Source organism: Gorilla gorilla, chromosome 12 (assembly GCF_029281585.2).
Source record: "Gorilla gorilla gorilla isolate KB3781 chromosome 12, NHGRI_mGorGor1-v2.1_pri, whole genome shotgun sequence".
In the NCBI taxonomy this organism is placed as follows: Eukaryota; Metazoa; Chordata; class Mammalia; order Primates; family Hominidae; genus Gorilla; species Gorilla gorilla.
In genome coordinates, this window is record NC_073236.2 from 40184520 (window position 1) to 40208263 (window position 23744).

A 23744-nucleotide genomic window follows, 5' to 3' on the forward strand; every position below is an offset into this window, starting at 1 on the left:
TGGATGTTTTCCATCTCAGGGGGCCTCTAGTAGGTGAAAAGGGGCTTTTAACCTTCAAGTTAAGCCACAGAAGGCTGATGAGATTGTGTGCCTAAAAATTAATTACTTTTGTTCACAAATTGTTAAATGTTTTGATTTTGTGGTTGTATTTGGCATACAAAAAATGTCAAATGAATTAAATCAAAAAGCAGGATGTATTAGTTAAGGACCTAGGTCTGAAACTAGACAAGTGTCAAATTCATGCTCTGCCACTAGTTAACTGTGCGATGCCAGCAAGTTACTTCTCTGCCCTTCAGTTTCTTTCTCTGTAAAATGCATATAATGTAATAATATATTTCATCTCAAGGCATTATTGTGAAAATGAACTAAGGTAATGTGTGAAAAGTGCTCATCATCATCACTGGTACAGAGTAAACTCTGAATAAATAGTAATTATCTTTATTACACTGGGATTACAGCATTACAGCAGATGTAGTGTATGAATAAATGGTGAAGAAGTCATTGTTAGGGCTACTATGGGGGCTATGTTTTTAGCTCAAGTGTAACAAAAAAGTATTTAAACTCTAGATTTTAATGTTTATTTTTAAATAAGAAAATAACCATTATGTATATTGATGGTTTTTAAGAAGAAAAGCAATATTAAGTAAAGGCTGAATGTAGATTAAGTTATTTCACAATGCTAAGTGACTGTTTTAATTGTCTGACTTACTTTAACAGTCCCACATTCAATAGGACTGGATATGCGAATGTCACCATATATAAAAAACAATCAGATTGCTATGTTCCAGATTATTTGATGTATTCAACAGTATCTGGATCAGAAAAAACTTCCAAAATTTATTGTCCTACCATTGACCTCTACAATTGGACAGCACCTCTTGAGTGGTTTAAGGTAAGAAGAAATTTGGAAGGAAATAGATGAAAATTACACAATTAAAATAGACACAAGTGGCCGGGCACAGTGGCTCATGCCTGTAATCCCAGCACTTTGGGAGGCCAAGGCAGGCAGATCACTTGAGGCCAGGAGTTCGAGACCAGCCTGGCCAAAATGAGGAAATCCCATCTCTACTAAAAATATAAAAATCTGCTGGGTGTGGTGGCACACACCTGTAATCCCAGCAGCTTGGGAGGCTGAGGTATGAAAATCACTTGAACATAGAAGGCAGAGGTTACAGCGAGCCCAGATTGCACCACTCACTCCAGCCTAGGCAACAAACATTCTGTCAACAGATAAATAAATAAAAGTGAAGAATTACTGAGAAGGAAATGGAATTTCTTATTTCAGAATTGTCAGGCTCTTCAAGGATCAAGGTACAGGGCGCACAAGTCATTTTTGGTCATTGATAATGTGATGACTGAGGACGCAGGTGATTACACCTGTAAATTTATACACAATGAAAATGGAGCCAATTATAGTGTGACGGCGACCAGGTCCTTCACGGTCAAGGGTAAGCTACTGACATTAATGAGATAGAATACTATGTGAAAGAAGTCGAAGTGGGAACAGTGGTGCCCTTCTGGTTGGGTTTCTTGCACTTCTCCCTCCTCCCTTTACTTCCTCCTGCTCCATCTTATCTTATACATTCTGAACTATGACGCAAAGAGGTTTTCTGAACACACTATCAAGATTTAAGAAATTTCAGGGGGAAATTACATTACTAATTCAAAGCCACATCTGTTCTTTATTCTTTTTTTGTGACTTAATTTTCCAAAGATAAAGCAATCTGAATGCTAACTTAACTTACTTTTTTTGAATGGCAATACAACTATTTGGAGAGCAAAACCAGCTTTTTTTTTTTTTTCTAGTTTGGTGTCAGAGTTTCTGCAAATTAAAAAAGAACTTAATCTTTAGTAATACTCATTGGATTCAAAGTTTAATGAGAGGCTTTGTGATGGTATACTATGGTGTACATAAATGTTGTCGAGTGGTTTTTAATCTTTGTTTGCAATACTTTCAACATCATCAGTGGCCTTGAGTAGGTCACTTCATTCTAAAAATGTGTTTTCCAAGTTATTTTAAATTTTATAAAAGCTTATTTAAGGGAAAGATTTCACAATCATAGCTTATCAATCTACAAAGGATTGGGGTCTCCTTAGCACAAGTCGATCTACAGACGTAGATGTAATAGCCCCTTTACGTTTGACAGTTTTTTCAGGGCAAAGCAATATTGGAGACAAATTTTTGGAGTTTTTCAATACTCCACCGCTGTAAAATAAGCATCACCAGACCACATTTCTATCAGTGCCTCTTTCTGTTTAATATCAACCCTTACAGTGGTCCTTAATCACACTGTCATTAAATAAATGAGCATGAAGGGATGGAGGATTGCAGCAGTGCTCCACAAGCACTGCCCGTCTTTCAGCCTTAGTGGTCACAGGAGTCAGAATTCCATACGGGGAAGATTTCACTGAGGATGGGCCACCCTAGTGGAGAACTGCGAGCAAATCTGTGGACTCATCCATTTATTATTTTCATGGGTCTTTTGAAATCTTCTCTGTAGTCTTATTCTTATTCTGTAGAAGAGTAGTTTTCTAACAACTACTAGGTCATGTAATTAGTTTTATGGGTTGGACCTGCATTTGTTTAAGTGATATCACAGAATAAAGATATTAAAGAGCATCATAGGTAATAAAAGAAAGTTTTATTTAAGTGCCTTTCTGTTTCGTGTGTGTGTGTGTGTGTGTGTGTGTGTGTGTGTTTGTCATTATGGGTTATTGTCAGAAGAACTTGAAAAACATTGCTATGAAATAGAATAGAAACATGAAAATACAAGCTTTATATTGACTAGCATTCAATGCTCTCCTAATACTTATATTTCTTTTTGTCTTTAAGATGAGCAAGGCTTTTCTCTGTTTCCAGTAATCGGAGCCCCTGCACACAATGAAATAAAGGAAGTGGAAATTGGTAAGAAAATTTATCAGAATGCTGTAAATATTGCCTGGAAAAATCCTTCCATATGACCCCTGTTCTGAATTCCCTTAGCAGGGGTCAGGCAATTAGCATAAGGAACCCTGAGGAGTAAGTGAGGTGACATCCCTGGAAGCACCTGCCCCAAGCATTTGCTAATATTGGGAACAGGGACACAGCAATTGCAGTGTTTACATTTGTTTATTGTACTTTGTAATTCATGATGTTTTCATGTATGCATCTAATTTCGTCTTCATCTCTATCCCAGAGCTTGGGATGGAGACCTGCAGGGTGTTCATTCTGGGCAATGGTAGCCAGATCCGGTAAAACATGTTTATCTTCAAAGTAGCTTATGGAGAGATGAAGAGAGTTCTGTAGAAAGACGTGGAAGAGGGCAGTTGGAAAGAAACTCTAATTTCTAGTAGAGGGCAATCCTTTTACTAGAAATCCTTTATAATGTGGGGTTGGTGAAGACACAATCATTGGCCTTGTTAGTTTCCCATGCAGATGAGAACATAGTGGGAGCTGAGCTTCAAACCCAGCTGGGTGAATGAAGGTAATGGAAGCAGGGAGGAGGCAAGAGAGGACATAGAAAGAGGAAGGTGCTAGAGATGAGGGAGGGAGGTCCTGGTGGGGTGCATACTAAGTGTTCAGTAAGGTTTTTTTTACATTAAATGGGATAAAATGCCAGTCGCAGAAGTTAATTTTATTGGTGAATGTCCTTACTCCCCTCTAGGAAAAAACGCAAACCTAACTTGCTCTGCTTGTTTTGGAAAAGGCACTCAGTTCTTGGCTGCCGTCCTGTGGCAGCTTAATGGAACAAAAATTACAGACTTTGGTGAACCAAGAATTCAACAAGAGGAAGGGCAAAATCAAAGGTATTTTTATATTGAAGAGAACCATCCTCTTCCCCTTGCACATGGTTTGCACCTGCAAAGTAGGCATTAAAAGTAACAGGTTGCTTTCTTAGTTTCAGCAATGGGCTGGCTTGTCTAGACATGGTTTTAAGAATAGCTGACGTGAAGGAAGAGGATTTATTGCTGCAGTACGACTGTCTGGCCCTGAATTTGCATGGCTTGAGAAGGCACACCGTAAGACTAAGTAGGAAAAATCCAAGTAAGGAGTGTTTCTGAGACTTTGGTCACCTGAACTTTCTCTAGCAAGTGTGAGCAGAATGGAGTGTGGTTCCAAGAGATCCATCAAGACAATGGGAATGGCCTGTGCCCTAAAATGTGCTTCTCTTCTTTGGGATGTTGTTTGCTATCTGGTCTTTGTAGACTGTTCCTGTTTGCTGGGAGCCTCTCTGCTGCTTAAATTGCTCGTCCTCCCCCACTCCCTCCTATCGTTGGTTTGTCTAGAACACTCAGCTGCTTCTTTGGTCATCCTTGCTTTCTAACTTTATGAACTCCCTCTGTCTCACTGTATGTGAAAGAAAATGCACCAACAACCGTAAACTGAACGTGTTCTTTTGTGCTCTTTTATAACTTGTATTACATGTTGTAAGCATGGTCCCTTCTATACCTTTTTCTGGTCATAATGAACACTCATTTTGTTAGCGAGGGTGGTAAAGTGAACAAGAAGGGGAAGTATCAAACTACTGCCATTTCAGTGAGAAAATCCTAGGTGCTACTTTATAATAAGACATTTGTTAGGCCATACTTGCATTGATATAAAGAAATACCTGAGACTGGGTGATTTATATGAAAAGAGGTTTAATTGGCTCACGGTTCTGCAGGCTGTATGGGAAGCATGGCGGCATCTGCTTCTGGGGACACCTCAGGAGCTTTACTCATGGCAGAAGGCAAAGCAAAGGCAGGCACTTCAAACAGTAAAAGCAGGAGCGAGAGAGAGGTGCCACACTTAAACAGCCAGATCTCATGAGAAGTCACTCACTATTGCAAGGACAGCATCAAGGGGATGGTGCTAAACCATTCATGATGAACTCACCCCCATGATCCAATCACCTCCCACCAGGCTCCACCTCGAATACTGGGGATTACCATTCAGCATGAGATTTGGGCAGGAACACAGACCCAAACCATATCACACACATTATCATTGTTAAACTTTATAAAGTATTTAAGGTACATGGAACACATGGGAAGTCTGGTAGCTCAGCCCATTTCTTTATTGCATCTGTTATTCACCATGTAATTCAGGTACCACCTATTCCAGGGAGCCTTTCTTGGCCCTCAGTTTGCAGTATACACACTTTCCAAGTACTCTTGTAGCATCCTGTTTGTATCATAGCACTGGTCACATTGCCTTACCTAAATCTGTTTGACAGTCTGCTCAACACGACCGCAAGCTCCGTGAGGGCAGGGACATCATCTCGTCCATCTTTGGGTCCTTAGTGCAATACCTGGCAGCTAGCCAGTGCTCAGCTAAATATTTGTTGACAGAATAAATGAATGCACAACCAAATTATTGATACCAAATGTTTTTTTGTGTACATTTCTACTTCTCTAGCTATAAGTCTTAATTGTACAACAAAATACTATTTTTATATTTATGTTTGGTAAATTCAATAACTTTCCTCATCATTTGGAAAGTTGAATTGTTTATTGCTTCCCTACAGTTTTTTCTGAATCTAGCAGGATTTTAACGATACCATTATAATTTGACACAATAAAAGGACAACATGAAACTGATGAATCTTTATTGGGTTAATTTCAGACGCTATATAATGTTCTAAAAATGTAACATCCTTTTTTACATATAAATAATTGGTGGCATCACAAATAGCCAAAGCAGGGTGGAGAGAGTGATCCTTCCTGGGTGCAGGCAAGAAGGGGATATGTTGTCTACAGAGTTTTCAAAACAGTGATAAAGCTGTCTACAAGTCATTGTGCTTTTTATCATCACTATGCCCAGACAATGTGAAACATCAGAGATGAAGTGCTCCTCCCACAGAGGTGGACTGATCCTTCTCCCCACTCCCTTGGTGTGTCTCTGAATGCAATGTTGTCTTGGAAAACAGCTTTCCAAGCATTTCACTCCTGAGCACTTGTCAGTTTCCTCACTTGTTCTTCACATATCCAGGCAAAGACATCCTGTTTGCTATGTGAAGCATTGTATCCCGTATAAAAGGAAGGAAAGAGAGAAATATATTTTTAGACTCATCACTCCTCAGGGGCTGTACAACCATGTAGAAATTGTTTAATGTGCTTGTCAAATAGCCAAAGAAAGTGTTAAACCCTGAGTTCCCACCCATGTGTGTGGTATGGTTAGGATTCATCCAGATACACACAGAGAGGCACAACAGGAGGAGAAAGGATAGGGGTGTGGGGACAGCGGGCCCCCAATATGGTGTAATCGTGGCAGGTCTCTGCCTGAGGTGGTATGTGGGGATTTTCTTGTTTTAATTTTGACTTTAACCCCTGATTTGTAAGTTTTTCATAAAATAAACAGAATCATAACTCATGTAGATGGCTATAAGTGCCGTAGTGTTCTGTGGGTCTCTGGTGTCTGCCAGTGATAAGTGTGGCACCCCAGGAAGGCTGTGGACCCCATCAAGGTGCTATGTGAGGGCCATGCTTGGGGTGGTGGTGGGCCCAGTAGACCCTGCAGCCATCCATCCAGCCTGCCCACCCACACTGCCCTTGTGTCCTCCTGCTTTGCTACATTGTCATTGATCAATGTCCCTGGTTACCTATGTGTTTGAATTATCTTCGTGTTACAGGTGTTTAATGATTTTGCTCCTTCTAGCTTATTTGTATTTCACCTGTTTTTCTTTAAATCAACATGGTTACACTCTGTTTCAGCAACTGTATAAATTAAACACAAATTATTACTACTGCTATTGAGTTGTCATGATGAATTCTTTTTTATTTCTGAAATTATAGCATTTCTTGAATTTAAGAGAACAAAAACTTGAAAGGCCTATGTCTCCATTTTATTAACTACTACTAAATACATATTTGATGCTCATAATAATAATAATACACATTTATTCATTATTTCCTATGTACAAGGACTCATCTACTTATTTTACATTTAACTTTCTCATTTATTTTCTCAATACTTCAAAGTGAAAGACAAAGAAAGTTGAATAACTTGCCAAATACTACAGTTATGGAGCCAGGATTCAAACACAGCCAGCATTTTCCTAGTTATATGTGTATACAGAAAGTAATGTTTCGTCATCACATACCTGAATTACTTATACTTTTATAAAATAATTCACACTTATGAAGACTTCCTCTGATGTCTTGGATCAACTTCTTTCCTCTACTTGGAAGCATCCAGCCAATGGCAAGGTTACTTCCCAGCAATCCCCACAGGAAGTACACATTCCTCTGTGCATCCAGCTGGGGTTTTTAGAGAGAGAGTGACCTGGAAAGGAATCCTGTTGAAATGATTTACTTACGGAGTTTTCATTATTTAACCTGATGACAGTAAGCTCTTTGTCAATTTTCACTTTTTCCCCCCAATTTTGTGTCATATCACCTTGATAATCCTTGATTCCATACTGCTGGTCACTGAGAGAACTGATAAACTATTCGATGTTGTGGAGGAATTCGTGAATATGGGCCAGTGATTTTTCTACCTTAAAACTGGGAGCCCATGCATGGAGACTTAAGATGGAAAGGAACCATATCAGCAAATCTCATTTGAGATTCTTCTCACATTCATCAGTGCATATGCATGTTGCATCTGCATTTTGTGAAGCAAGGAGTACTAGGAAAAAGTTCTGGGTTGGTTGAGTAATGTTCACCATGAGAGAAGTATGGGCTATGAGTAGGACCTAGAACTTAGTAATTTGACTTTTGAATTCTTTATCAAAGATGCTTTAGCCACTTAGGTGACTCTCGCTTCTTCTTCCACCTCCCACACTGCCAAGCCCTTAGAGGCAACAAGTCTCTCAGACCTGTTGATGCCTTCTGCATAATGCCCTGACAGCACCTTGTCCGTTCCTTTCTCATTATTGCATGAGTTACAACACTCTGCATCTTGCAACCCAAGTACCACACTCCATTCTTCTCTGAGTGCCCATAGTTTCTTTCCACAGAAACAAACTTTCTGCTACCATCAGATTAATCTCTTGGGAAAACCACTCAAGTCTCCAATGCTCCTGTGACCTTCAGAATAAGGCAATCTGCCTTAGTTGGCATTTCAAGTCTGGACAGAACCTGGCCCTGACCAAACTTCCTAATCATATCTTCCACCAATTCCCCAAACTGGGTTATTCCACTTCCTCAGAAAACACACTTCCTCTCTGCACTTAGGCTTATGGTATTCTCTCTGCCCAGGTGGGCATTTCCTTTTTTGCATCTCCCTGAATCCTACTCATCTTTCAGAGGCCTCCTCCTCCTCCAGGAAGGCTCCCTTTCCCAGTCCTGCATGGAGCAAGCTCTCCTTCTAAACTCCTCTGCCAGCAAAAATCATGCTTTTGCCTCCCATCTTAGTTAAGTTGACAAGTGTCTCTCTGCCTCTTTTGCCTTTGAGAATTCCCTATAATGCTTAGCCTGATGTGTTGTAGAGGCTCAATAAATGTGACTGTCCTGGTACTTAAAGCTGCCATGAAAATTCCCAGTGGGTATATCTTATGTGAAATTCTTGTACTCCCAAGGGAAGCCAGCATCCATGTATCAGTTTATTATATCTTGTGTCAGTAGTAATAATAATCTTTTTCTTTCTTTTGAATAGTTGATCATCATAGCACCTACTGCATAATTGCAGTATGTAGTGTATTTTTAATGCTAATCAATGTCCTGGTTATCATCCTAAAAATGTTCTGGATTGAGGCCACTCTGCTCTGGAGAGACATAGCTAAACCTTACAAGACTAGGAATGGTAAGTGGCAAATACCAAGTTTTTCTCCCAAAGAAAAAGTCCCATAATAACTCTTGGTTACTTGTCTATTAATCTTTCAGTAGCTAGGCTGCTAAACCCAGATTCCATTTTGCTTGCTAATCTGTTATCAGTGAGTTGTGTTTTTGGATTTTCTTAGAGGCCATTTTCCATCCTGCTATGTAAATCCTCATGGTCCTGAGATCCATCTCAACAGCTCACTTTTCTTCCCCGATAGGATTGCTATTCCTACTGAGTTCCCAATAACAGAATCTGCCCCAAGCCCAGAAAGGTGTAAATTTCATAATGTATTGGTAAGACATTATGAAGTTAAACACAGTAGCAAAATTGTTCCTGTTTTCCAGATGTGAGCAGGTTAGAAAGGTCCATCGGAATGCATGTGTGTTCTACCTGAAACCCTGATCTGTAAAGTCTAACCCAGGCACACAAGCATGTGCATGAAAGGAGTCAGTTCTGCCTGCTAGATGCAAACTTCATGCTTTCATTTGGAGGCAGATACATGTTGCATTTTTCAAACAGTTGACTGAAGTAGGAGCTCATTGTTTGATCTGTGGAAAATTCAGATCCCTTAAAAAATTCTATGCCCTTGCTACTATTAGCTTTAAATTTTTTCACTTCCCCAGGGGAGTATGGGGAAACCAAAGATGAAACCAAAGTCTATTCAGCACAGAAGGCCCCCTTATTCATAGATTATTAATCAAAATTGATGAGATGGACAGGTTCTTGTCCACTTTTTTGTTATTTAGTCTGTGACAGTAAAAAGGAGAAACACTTTGGGATAAAGACTGTTATTTCCTGATAGTGTTTTGTGGCAGTGGTTTGCCGTCAACATCTCTTGAGTCTAGAATATTTTGGAGGATGACATACATTCACCAACAGCCATAAAACTTGGAGAGGAATGTCTTCGAAGAGTCCAGTGAGAATTTTTAGAATCAAGTAAGAAGTTGTACTTCTTGTTTTCATTTTCAGATGGAAAGCTCTATGATGCTTATGTTATCTACCCACGGAACTACAAATCCAGTACAGATGGGGCCAGTCGTGTAGAGCACTTTGTTCACCAGATTCTGCCTGATGTTCTTGAAAATAAATGTGGCTATACCTTATGCATTTATGGGAGAGATATGCTACCTGGAGAAGGTAAAGCTATTGACATACATTAGGGACAGAAATTCATGCTTATTAAAGGCTGTGAACTAGGTGGCCTTATCCCTGCATTGGATAATGAATTGCATTTACTACCACAGGCCTTAAGACCAGAACTTTAAATATTTATCCAGAAGCAGACACTTATCCTTCAATCATCCCTCTCCCATCATTGTCCCGGTGATGAGATCTTCACAGTAATTTTGGTGGTGTGAATTCAGAGTTAGGAGTCCTTTGCTTCAAGGACTTAGCAAACCATCATCCCTACTTTATTCCCTTGGTCCCCCACCAGGATAACTCTGCCACTTCTTAATTCTGTCCATAAGATTTGAAAGAGGACTTAAAAATTGACGAATTTTGTTCTGGTAGCCATAGGCACTAGCTGAAATACCTTAAAAGTACTCAGAGAGTCTTCATGACTTCCTTTATGTTGGTGAAACATTTGCAAATTTATATTCTCACCAGAACAAAAAGAACTATAGCTTCTGTTCCTTAATATTCCTACCCAATTTTATATACTTTTGACAGTTTTATCACAACTCCTGTGTTTGCAGTAGTTATTTTTCCCTTCCCTTCATACATTTATGTCCAGTACCTATGGACCCTCCTTGTGAACTCTTCTCTAATTTCTCACAGACCAGGAAGGGTTTGGAATATAACTGGGGCTCAGCTATCAAGGGCCTCAGCATAATAAAGTAAATGTTCAGTTTTACATTTTAAACTCATTTTACTAAGAAGAGGAATTCACATGCCTATAGATGTAAAGGTATGAACAACAGGTGACTTTGGTTTACCCTGGAATATCTGGGAATGCTAATAGCCTCAATAACGGCTCAAGAGACTTGTGAAAGATACAATTTAGGAGAATCTAATGCATTTCTTCTCTCAAGGCTCTCTTCTTCCCCCATTTTCCCACTGGCCACCCATGCAGGTAGAAGTAATGAGTAATGCTCTCAAACACTCTTTTCATATTACAAATGTACTCAAGAACCTGCAGGGACTCCTGTTGTTTGTGAGCTCAACAATGTGCCACATCTGGCCACAAGCTCTTCACCTCTTCTTTCTCAGTCCATCCACCTAAGTTCTAGTTACACTTCTCCTCAGCCAAACCCAGATGCTAGCTCTCTCACACTCAAGCTTGTGCTGCCTTCAATGTGTGACAACATACTAATCTGGAATGGTTTTCTACTTCCCTCTGTCAATGCATGTCCTCTGACCTTTCCTCAACCAAAATAAATGAAACCCAACAACACCAAACTTCACTCTTCACTTAGGAAAGTTCATGACTGACTAAGGTACTGTCTATAGTCTCATGCAACTTATCTTGCATTTGCCCCATCAAAATCCTCTCTGCACCACCACTCCATCCAGTGGCCCTGGGTGGCTGATCATCATGGAATCCATTGCACCCTTCTCCTCTGCTCCAGGCTGGGTTTGGCCAATGGGAGGCACTGGCAGGAGGTCAGAGGGTGGTCATGTACCTGCCTCTCCACGTGGGGCTTCTGGAGCAGCTGTGCTTCTCCCTCTGGGAGCACCTCTTCTCAGCTGGCCTGCCTCATGCATCTGCAATCCCTCAGACACCCGTCTGTGAGAATATCTTGGATTGTTTTATTCACGGTTGTGCTTTCTCCTGTTGCAGTGAGGACTGGGTATTTCATGTTCTTTCTGAGTCCACCCAGAGCTAATTGGAATTACCATGGCGTCTACGCTGTATAAACACCAAATGGGAAAGAGGATCTATTGTCCCTTGAGATTTTTCTAGTTTGGATCAAATCAGTTTCTACAACAGAGATTAATGGGGGTGAAGTAAAGTCAGGACTTACTTTCCTAGAGACTTTGGACAATTTTGAGGGGCAAAGCTTCCTGAGTTTGTGCTTTTTAATATGTGAGTTAAAATTTTAAGCCATTGAAAAACATATAAGCAAATATTCTAAGAAGATAATATGTATTCTAAGAAGAATGAACCAGAATTCTAAGTCTCTAATGCAACAATAGACTAAATATCTTTACATTCCCATTTACTTGGAAGGACTCTGTTTTAGTTAAGACTAAGCTACCTGGGAAATAAAAAGAGGACATTGGGGCTGATATTCTCACAAATGAGAGGAACACAAAGAACAAAACGGGTTCTCTATCCACACATATTTCCACTTCTCTGAGTAAGTGACTTGATGTCAGAGAATCTCACACCAGATTATAACAATAAGACTTTTAAATGTTCAGGATGTTTATGTTTAAAGCATTAGACTGATAGGAAATCTGATCTATTTCTTGTATGACTAGATGTAGTCACTGCAGTGGAAACCAACATACGAAAGAGCAGGCGGCACATTTTCATCCTGACCCCTCAGATCACTCACAACAAGGAGTTTGCCTACGAGCAGGAGGTTGCCCTGCACTGTGCCCTCATCCAGAACGACGCCAAGGTGATACTTATTGAGATGGAGGCTCCGAGCGAGCTGGACATGCTGCAGGCTGAGGCGCTTCAGGACTCCCTCCGGCATCTTATGAAAGTACAGGGGACCATCAAGTGGAGGGAGGACCACATTGCCAATAAAAGGTCCCTGAATTCAAAATTCTGGAAGCACGTGAGGTACCAAATGCCTGTGCCAAGCAAAATTCCCAGAAAGGCCTCTAGTTTGACTCCCTTGGCTGCCCAAAAGCAATAGTGCCTGCTGTGATGTGCAAAGGCATCTGAGTTTGAAGCTTTCCTGACTTCTCCTAGCTGGCTTATGCCCCTGCACTGAAGTGTGAGGAGCAGGAATATTAAAGGGATTCAGGCCTCAGGTTTCATCTGGTAACTTTGCTTCCATTTCCCTGCTTCTGGGTGGATGCAATATGGCCAGAAATTTTCCTCCTCAATCCTTCACCATCCTCCAGCCACCATTTCCTTCCCTTTTCCCTTTTGCTTGCCTGTCTTCACTGTGGTGTGGGATGTTTTCACTACTCTTTTTTCCTCTCTCTCTGTCTTGCTTTGTTTCTCCTCATTCTTTGTCAATAGTCTAAACAGCAAACTAATCATTCAACAGTAGATTTTCACATCATTTTGAAGAACATTCTGATTCCCTCAGGCAGAATGTCAGTTGTAAATCTTGTTCCCATCATGCCAGATTTTCTTTATTTTTTATATATATAACATGTTATATATAATATTATATATAACATGTTATATATAATATTATATATAATATGTTATATATAATATAATATATGTTATATATAATTTTTATATATAACATATAATATATAAAACGTGTATATAATTATATATAATTATATAAAATATAATATGTAATATCTGATAATGTATAATATATAACCTATAAAAATAATATTATTTAATATATTATATATAATATTTTATATATAATATATATATTATATATAATATTTCATATATAATCTATATATTATATATAATATTTCATATATAATCTATATTATATATTATCTATAATATTTTATAGATAACATATAATATTTCATATATAATATATAATATTTCATATAATATATAATGTTTAATATATAATATTTTATATATTATACATAATATAATATTTTATATATATTTTATATATAATATATAATATATAACATTTTATATATAATATATAACATTTTATATATAATATACAATATATAACATTTTAAATATGATATATAATATATAACATTTTATATATAATATATAATATATAACATTTTATACATAATATATAATATTTTATATATAATATATATTTTATGTATAATTATCAATTATATAGAATTGATATATTATATATTATATATTATTAATTATATAGAATTAATATATAATATATATTTTATACATAATTATTAATTATATAGAATTAATATATAATATATATTTTATATATAATATATATTTTATATATAATATAATATATATTTTCTATATAATATATTATATAATATATTATATAAAATATTATATGTAATATATTATATATTTTATATAATATATAATATGAAATATTGCATATAATATAATATATATTTTATATATTATATTATAATTTATATAATAATTCTTATATAAATATATATAATTAATATTTATATAATTTATATAATGATTACATATAAATATATATAATTTATATTTATATAATAATTTATATAATCATTATATATAAATATATATAATATATAAATTATATTATATATCATATTGTATATAAAATATATTACATTATATATAAATTTTATATATAATATAATATATAATATTATATATATTATATATAAAATTTATGTACAATATTCTATATAAAATTTATATACAATATTCTATATAAAATTTATATACAATATTCTATATAAAATTTATATACAATATTCTATATAATATTTATATACAATATTATATATTATATACTATATTATATAATACAATATTATGTACATATATATTATATACATATATAAATATATATATTATTATTATATATATTATATATATAATATATATAATTGATATATATAAATATTATATAGTATATATTCTATATAATATATGTTCTACATAATATAAATTATATATAATATTATATAAAATTATGTACAATATAATATATTTTATATGCAATATGATATATAATATAATTTATATATTATATATATTTATATATAATTATTATATAAATTATTATATAAATATAAATTATATATATTTATATATAATTATTATATAAATACAAATTATATATATTTATATAATAATTATATATAAATTATTATATAATTTATAAATTATATGTATAACATAATTTACATAATATTTTTATATAATTTATATGTAATGTAATATATATTTTATATATAATATTATATATAATACAATTCATAGATTATATAATATATATTCCATATATATTATATATTATATTATATATAATATAATTCATATATAATATAGTATATATTTTATATATATTATATATATTATATTATAAATAATATTATATATAATATAATATATAATATATTATATATAATATAATATATTATATATAACATATAATATATTATATATAATATAATATATTATTTGTAATATATAATATATTATATATAATATTTTATATAATATTCTATATTGTAGTATATATTATAGTATATAATATATATTATATTATATATAATATTATATATATAGAATATTATACATTATATAATATATAATATTATATATTATATATATAGAATATTATATATAGAATATATATAATATTCTATATAGAATATTATATAGAATATATATAATATTCTATATATTACTTATATAATATTCTATATATAATATAGAATATTCTATATATAATGTATAATATTCTATATATAATATATATTATTTATAATATAATATATAATATTATATACAATATAATATATAATATTATACAATATAATATATAATATTATATAATATAATATATAATATTATATAATATTATACAATACAATATATAATATTATGTAATATAATATATAATATTATATAATATAATATATAATATTATATAATATAATATATAATATTATATACAAGATAATATATAATATTATATACAAGATAATATATAATATTATATACAATATAATATATAATATTATATACAATATAATATATAATATTATATATAATATTCTATATAATATTCTATATAATATTCTATATAATATTCTATATAAAATATATATTATATATAATATAATGTATAATATTATATATAATATAATATATGATATATAATATTATATATAATATAATATATAATATTATATAATATTATATATTATATAATATTATATAATATTATATATAATATTATATAATATAATATATAATATAATATATAATATTATATAATATTATATATTATATAATATTATATAATATTATATATTATATTATATATTATATTATATAATATTATATATAATATATATTTTATATAGAATATTATATATAATATTATGTATATTTTATATAGAATATTATACATAATATAATATATATTTTATACAGAATATTGTACATATAATATGATATATATATGTATTTGAGACAGAGTCTCTCTCTGTCGCCCAGGCTGGAGTGCAGTGGCTGATCTCAGCCCACTGCAGCCCCAGTCTCCTGCGTTCAAGCGATTCTCCTGCCTCAGCCTCCCAAGAAGCTGGGACTACATGTGCATTCTACGTTTTTTACCCTGGCTAATTTCTCGGGTTTTTTTTTTTTTTTGGATTTTTAGTAGAGATGGGGTTTCATAATGTTGGTCAGGCTGGTCTCGAACTCCTGACCTCAAATGATCCACCTGCCTCGGCCTCCCAAAGTGCTGAGATTACAGGCATGAGCCACTGCACCTGGCCTAATATATTTTATTTCAGTGGATGTTCAGTCTCATCATCTCAATATTGTTAATTTTGTTGGAATACCTTATCCTCATTGCCATTATGATCAAGCTTTTTTTCAATTCTAAAATTCCTTTCATATAGTTTTATTCTATTTAGAAATATTATTTTCTCCCTATAAAAGTGATAGAAGGAGAATATGGAAGAAAATAAAATATAAAAGAAGAAAATAATAAGAGTCACTCATAAATCCATCATCTTAAGATTTAAATTTGCTTCTTTTAAAAAAAGGTTATGGCTGCGTGTGGTGGCTCACGCCTGTAATCTCAACACTTTGGGAGGCCAAGGCGAGTGAATCACTGGAGGTCAGGAGTTGAGACCAGCCTGGCCAACATGGTGAAACCCTGTCTGTACTAAAAATTACAAAAATTAGCCTGGCATGGTGGCATGTGCCTGTAATCCCAGCTACTCAGGAGTCCGAGGTAGGAGAATCGCTTGAACTCGGGAGGCGCAGGTTGCAGTGAGCCAAGATCACGCCACTGCTCTACAGCCTGGGTGACAGAGTGAGAGCCATCTGAAAAACAAACAAACAAACAAACAAAAATTTGTTTTTCTACATATCATTTTTATAGCTGAGATGATACCATGTGGAGTTTTGCAAACATCACAATGAAAACATGTGGCATGTCACTGAAACATTTTAAAACATTTAAATACATTCATAGTGTTCCATCTCCCAGTTGTACTACAGGGATGCAACTTAAATATCTATCCTGATAAATAATTCTGCAACAATCCTATCAGTATATCATATATGTCCTGCTTTTAAACTGTCTTTTAAATTTGAGACCATTTTGTTGTAACATTTCTATAAAGGTAGTAGGGAATTTTGACAAAACTGTTTTGGCAAAATGGAGTTAATTTACAGTCAGGGCCACTTCAGTCAGAGCACTGAAGGGAAGCACACACCCTTGGGGGTTGCAGGACTGGATCCAGAGCTACCGCGAGTGTCCCTTCAGATAGGAATCCTGTTGGTGCTTCAAATTTTGTAAGTGGATGGAGAGCTTATCTCAGTTGAACTGCTTAAAGAAAACTGGTAAAAGAAAACTGAACTCTGGACTGTTGACAGAGAGCATCATCTTGAACTCATTGTCATTCAACACCTTTCAGAATCTGTACTAAGATAAATCATATCTCTAGAAGATTCCTTATGGTTACTCATTTGTCTAGGTACCTATACCTTTAATCTGTACCCCCAGATTGGGTTGCCAGATAAAATACAGGAAACCTGTATTAAAATATCAGGACAGCTGTTGAGATTGAATTCAGACAATGAACTTTCATCTGAAGACCTAAAATTCAGTTTTGGCTGGGGATCTTGTAGTTTTATTTGCTAAATCTGGCTACCTTACTTCTGTAGATTACCATTTGGTTTTGTTGAGTTACTAAAATATTGGTCAATGAAAAGGGTATTGTATGGCTAACTGGTTGATATCATAGTATTTGGAATCAACAAGCCATCCTCTATGGGTCTACCAGCTGTGTGATCTTCAGCAAAGTACTTAACTTCTCCAAAGCTTAGTTTCCCTAGGTAAAATAAATATAATAATATAAAACACTTTGGATTTCTGTGCTAATCAAATGTTTAAAAAATATTTGGGCCAGAGTAAGAATTCAATAAATGGCAATAGTTGTTATTACAAAACTTCACTGTATTTCTTTTCTTGCTAATTATATTCTCTGACTTCTCTCAATGAGGACCACTAAAGAATAAATTCTCCCCAGTCTCACTCTCAGGAAGAGATGTGTCCTTATCCTTGGTTCTCCATCCACTTAGAATGACAAGTGTGGTTTTGATCTATGGACCCAGGAAATTTTGGAATTGATTTGTTTTCCTCTTTACATTAGCTACTTGAAAGCACAGAGCTAAATCTGGGATTTTTCTACAGCAGGCATATAGGACATAGTTACACGGATTTTGTAATGATCTCTTTCTTGGCTCCCTAATACCTTTGTTTTAAGTTTGCCCCCATATTTCTTATTTTAAAATATGTTTTAACCATTTATATTATAAGCTCCTTTGCAAGTATTCAACATTTACATTTTCTGAATGTGTGCTGAGTGCCTCTCTGGGAAGGATGAGGAGGAAGGTGTGATGGGAGCCATGTATATAGCCCAGGAAGGCACACTCCTTGCTAACCCTGATGGGATTTGGAGCCAATCGTGAAAATGTGCAGGGAAGAGAGAAGCACTTCAGAGACCTCAGATAGGGCTGGCCTGGGGAAAACTCTGAAGTTGCTGAGCTCTTTTCTCCATTGCCCTTTTCCTAAACTTACACACCACTTCCCAAGTCACCTGAGCTCCCTGGGGCTCAGTTTCTGCAACTGAAAGATAGGAGGATGGAAAAGATGAACCCGAAGGACTTTCTTAGCTGCAGTGGCTCATGATTCAGGGTGGTACAATCATAATGAGGTCAGGAAACTGCCAGAAGACCTGGATTCTCACACCAGCACCACCACTGACCTCTCTTATTTCCTCCTCTGTACAGTGACAGTAATACATACTTCTCCTGCCATGCAAGTTAGTGTGAATAAAACAAATATAGCCAAAACTTGTTGAATGTCTGCCACACAATCATGGTGAAAATGACTGTGAATTGTAAGAAAAAAATCAATTATTTTTAATTGAATCAAGTTTGCGTAGCACACAATAAAACGTTGATCCTAAGTGCTCAGTTTGATGATTTCTGACTGTTGAACGTACCTGTGTAATTATCACCCCAGATATATTTCCGTCACCCCAGAAAGTTCCATTGTGCTACCAGGCAAACACTGTTTTGATTTCTAGCTCCATGGATTAGTTTTGTCGTATCTTTATATTCATATCAGTAAAGTCATATGGCATTGGGTCTGGCTACTTCTACTCACCAATACTTTTAAGATTCATGCATGTTTTGCATGATTCAGTAGTTCATTCCTTTGTATTTCTTGTTGATGAACATATGAGTTGTTTCCTGTTTATTGCTATTATGAATATGGCTCCTATGAACATACTTGTGGACTTGCGATTTTATTTTGACACTTAAGAGTGGTCATAGGGTAGGTGCATATTTAACTTTCAGAGAAACTTATACATTGTTTCGCAAACTAATTGTACTACTTTACATTCCCATCAGTTGTGTATGAGAGCTCTGTTGCTTCATTGCCTCACCAATAACTGGTGTTGTCAAGTTTCTTTATATTTTAATAATTTTCACAGGTGTTAGATGAAGATCACCATGGTCTTAACTTGAAGTTCCCCGACTAATGATGATGAGCCCTTTTCATGTTTTCATTGGCCATTCATATATATTTTTTAGTGAAGGCAAAATATTTTGCCTTATTTAATTTGTATTTCTTTTTATATTGTTGATGTGTAGGAATTATTTATGTATTGTGGATGCAAGTTCTTTGCCAGATAGATGTAAAGTGAGAATATTTCCAGGGTTATCTATTCATTTTTAAGTGATGTCTTTGTTTAATAGACATTTTTAATTTTGGTGATGTCCAATTAATCAATGTGTCCCAAATGGCTGTTGGTTTTTGTGTCCTAGCTAAGAATTTTTTTTTTGCCTGTCCAAGGGCATGATTTATTTATTTATTTTTGCCTGTTCAAGGGTCTTCTCTGTATTTTTATGAAATATTTACAGTTCTAGCTTTTATGTTTAGGTCCATGGTCTATTGTGAATTGATACTTGTATATAGAACAAGGCAAGGACAAAGTTCTTTTTTCTGCTGCTGCTTCTTCTGTAGAGGTACCCAGCTGTTCCAGCAATGTTTGTGAAAGACTCTTTTTTCCCCACTGAATTGACATGGTGCTTTGTTAAAAAAATCAATTGACTAGATATGTGTGGATCTGTTAGTCTTCTTTTTATTTTGTATGTTTGTATGTTTCTGTGAATATCACATTGCCATAATTACTATTGCCTTATTATAAATCCTCAAGTCAGTATAAGTCTCTCAACTTTGTTCATCTTTGTCAAGATTGCCCAGAGAGGCCGGGCAGGTGGCTCACCCCTGTAATTTCAACACTTTGGGAGGCCGAGATGGGCGGATCACCTGAGGTCGAGAGTTCAAAACCAGCCTGACCAACACGGAGAAACCCCGTCTCTACTAAAAATACAAAAGTAGCCAGGAGTGATAGTGCATGCCTGTAATCCCAGCTACTCGAGAGGCTGAGGCAGGAGAATCGCTTGAACCCGGGAGGCGGAGGTTGCAGTGAGCCGAGATCGCGTCATTGCACTCACTCCAGCCTGGGCAACAAGAGCAAAACTCCGTCTCTGTCCGGACAATCCTAGATTATTTGCATTTTCATATGAATTTTAGAAACAGCTTCTTAATTTCTCTGAAAAATTTTCCTGGGATTTGGATTGAATTGTATTAAATATATAGATTCTGTAATATATAGAGTCTAAAAATATACGGTGTGGAGAATAGATGTCTTAAGTCTTCCAATCCATAAACGTGGTATATCCCTTTATTACTTAGATGTTTCATCTCTGTTAGCAATATTTTGTAGTTTTCACAGAAGATATCTCATATATTATCCAATGAATTTATACTTTGGTATTTTGATTTTTAAATGCTATGGCAAATGGCATTTTTAACAAACTTCACTTTTCAAGTTTCCATCTCTAATATATAGAATTGCTATTGATTTTTATATTCCATGATCTTGATAAACTTAATATTTCCAGTAGTTTTTTTTTGTAGATTTCAAAAGTTGGTCTACATATAATTATGATCTCTGTTAAAACCAGTAGTTTTAATTCTTTCTTCTCAATCTTTATGCTTTCTAATTTTATTTTTATTTCTTCACTTGTTGCAAAGCAGTTGTCCCAGGTGGGAGCCAAAATCCTTATCTCATTACTAATCTTAGGAAAAAGTAAAATGTTTCACTATTATGAGGTCACCTGTAGGTTTCTTATAGATGTTCTTTATCAGATTAAGAAAGGTCATTTCTACTCTTGGTTTTCTGATCGTTATTAATTCAGAAAGGGTGTTGAATTTTTTCAGATGCTTTTATTTGCATTTATTGAGATAATTACATATTTTTATTTATTATGTGGTGAATTATCTTGATTGGATAAAAAGAATTAAAATCACTGTCTCATTAAACATTTTGCCTGTCGGCTATGGGTTTCCCTTTTCCTTTTGTTAAATAACAGTTCTGCCACAAAATAAAAATCTAGAAACACACATTCCCCTTTGGTCTCCTTAAAAAAAATTAAAACTTCAACAATTGCACCCCTCTCTATTACTTCCCTATAGTGAACTCCCATCCTTCTGGGAAAGCAAAAAGCCTGGGGCGCATTTGTGTACTTGAGACGCGGAGCCCCTCTCACCTTCGGCATCCCCCGGGGACCCCTCTTCCACCCTCAGCCCTCCCCTCCTCTTCCTCTGAAGAGCCGGGCGGCCGCTGAGGCCGGCGGTCCTCCCTCCTGGCATCCTCTGCTGTGAACCGCGGCCTGCAGGGTGCTTGCGAGCGGCCCGGGCGCGCCCCCTTCCGGCCCTGCAGGTCACCCGGCTACGGCCCGGGTTTTCCCGGGACCCGCGCCGCGCGGCTGGGGAGGAAGCGCCAGACGCCTGGGGCCCACGCCGTCCGCGGGAAAAGGGCAAGGTGCTGGGTTTTCCAGCAGCAACCTTTGGACCCCGCGATCCAGTAGCTCCGGTAACTCCACGCGGGGCGCCTGGGTGGAGGAGCCGGTCCTGGAGTACGGCTGCGAGGAGCACCCGGACCGGAGGGTCCCCAGACCGGGACCCCCGAGTCAGGGAGGATTCTACGCCAGGGAGCGCCCCAGACTGAGAGCGACCCAGACCGCTACACTCCCGGACCCAGAGCTTCGCCCGACCGCTGGCGGTGCCCACCTGCAGCCTCCACTGGCCGGGGTTAGCAGCCAGGAGCTGCCAGACGCCTGACATTCTTCTTTCTGTTCCTACTTTTTTTCTGTCTTCTTTTTTTTTTTTTTTTTCTTTTGTAGCCCTCTCTGGGTGCCTTATCTCTTTAATCACACCTCTCTTTCACTTTCCACGGTAGTCAGGAGGCGGGGATCGCTGCTTCTCACCTACTTTCTGAACTTGGCCCCCGCAGTCGCGACCTGGCGTGAAGGAGGAGCTGCCGCCCCCGCCCCAGCCTCGGGGACGCCTCTCTGAAGGTAAGGGTGGGCTCCGCTGCCACCCGCATCCCCTCCCCACCCTCCATAGGAAAGGAAGACCACCATGCGGGGAGGGATTCTCAAAACAAGATCAATTAAGACAGAGAGAGATAGTGTGTGTGAATACGTGTGAATAATTGATGAGACAGCATCCTGTCTTTCTCTGAAAGTATAGTTTTAGAAATTAAGACATCCCCAATTATTTTCTGGAGAGGTGAGAACGACTGAAATAATGATAACAATAGTTGTCATTTTTTAAGTGCTTACTCTGTGCCTGACACTGTAGAAAATTTTTAGATATCTTATTTTCACTTAATCCTCCTAAGGGCCACATGAAGTAGGAACTATTATTATGCTTTAATAAAAGGGAGGAGGAATTCCGTCATTTACCCAAGAGTATCCAGCTACTAAGTAGTAGATCCCAGACCCACACCTACAGTTTTTCTGATTCCAGAGACTTTGTCTTTTTTCTGCCCAGCCTTGGGAAGTTAAAATGCCCAGCACGTTGCATCGCAGTTATCAGACAAATTAATGAGGTGTCAATTGCAGCCAGATGCAGAGATCCAAGATTATTGTATTCATTTCACTGACTTCCCTTGCTTCATTCTCAAGACCCTTTGCAAATACTGATTTTGTGTCATACACAGTGCTGCTATTGGGAGCACACCTCTCAACCTCAGGGCCTTGGATGGGCTAGGAGGGGTAAATTTGGGGAATTGGGTTTGTGCAGGTTCTGGGGACAGTGTTTTCCCTCTCCCTGCACAAATATACATCCAAAGGCTGAGAACTAAGGCTAAGGCCTAGGAATGCGGATTGAAAAGGCAGGGTCTAAATCCCAGCACTTGGGAGGCTGAGGTGGGCAGATCATGAGGTCAGGAGATCGAGACCATCCTGGCTAACATGGTGAAACCCCGTCTCTACTAAAAATACAGAAAATTAGCCAGGCATAGTGGCATGCATCTGTAATCCCAGCTACTCAGGAGGCTGAGGCAGGAGAATCCCTTGAACCTGGGAGGCAGAGGTTGCAGTGAGCGGAGGTTGTGCCACTGCACTCCAGCCTGGGCGACAGAGCGAGACTCTATCTCAAAAAAAAAAAAAAAAAAAAAAAAAAAAGAAAAAAAAAAGAAAAGGCAGGATCCCTGCCTTCAGGGACCTCACCAGAGAGTGGGAGCTAGTCCAGGAGTGATGGAAACACCTGCAGAGTGATGGAGACGGGCTTGGACATAGGCATGTGCCATTTGGGGCTGTTGCAGTTGGAGAGCTTCCTTGAGAAGGCAAATACTGAGCCAAGTTGAAAGGACTCTA

The 23744-nt window shown here is 36.3% G+C and overlaps 2 protein-coding genes across 4 annotated transcripts in view; both read left to right on the plus strand.

Annotated features, from left to right (window-relative positions):
- The window catches only part of IL1RL1 (interleukin 1 receptor like 1), a 40184-nt gene extending 27595 nt beyond the window's left edge, over positions 1–12589 (plus strand). Inside the window, exons 4-11 of one of the 2 annotated variants that reach the window (XM_031008340.3) lie at positions 718–892; positions 1286–1448; positions 2834–2905; positions 3645–3786; positions 3879–4024; positions 8558–8704; positions 9692–9859; positions 12149–12589. In XM_031008340.3, coding sequence (XP_030864200.3) covers positions 718–892; positions 1286–1448; positions 2834–2905; positions 3645–3786; positions 3879–4024; positions 8558–8704; positions 9692–9859; positions 12149–12534 — 1399 coding nt within the window. In that variant the 3' untranslated portion in view covers positions 12535–12589. Of the gene's footprint in view, positions 1–717; positions 893–1285; positions 1449–2833; positions 2906–3644; positions 3787–3878; positions 4368–8557; positions 8705–9691; positions 9860–12148 lie in introns of those variants that run through there. The other variant, XM_055378370.2, reaches the window with a different exon arrangement.
- A 9241-nt stretch (positions 12590–21830) lies between these two features.
- The window catches only part of IL18R1 (interleukin 18 receptor 1), a 43009-nt gene continuing 41095 nt past the window's right edge, over positions 21831–23744 (plus strand). The window contains exons 1-2 of one of the 2 annotated variants that reach the window (XM_055378369.2): positions 21844–22173; positions 22322–22439. The gene's annotated coding sequence lies outside the window, so the exon portion shown is untranslated. Of the gene's footprint in view, positions 22440–23744 lie in introns of both variants that reach the window. The other variant, XM_019021606.4, reaches the window with a different exon arrangement.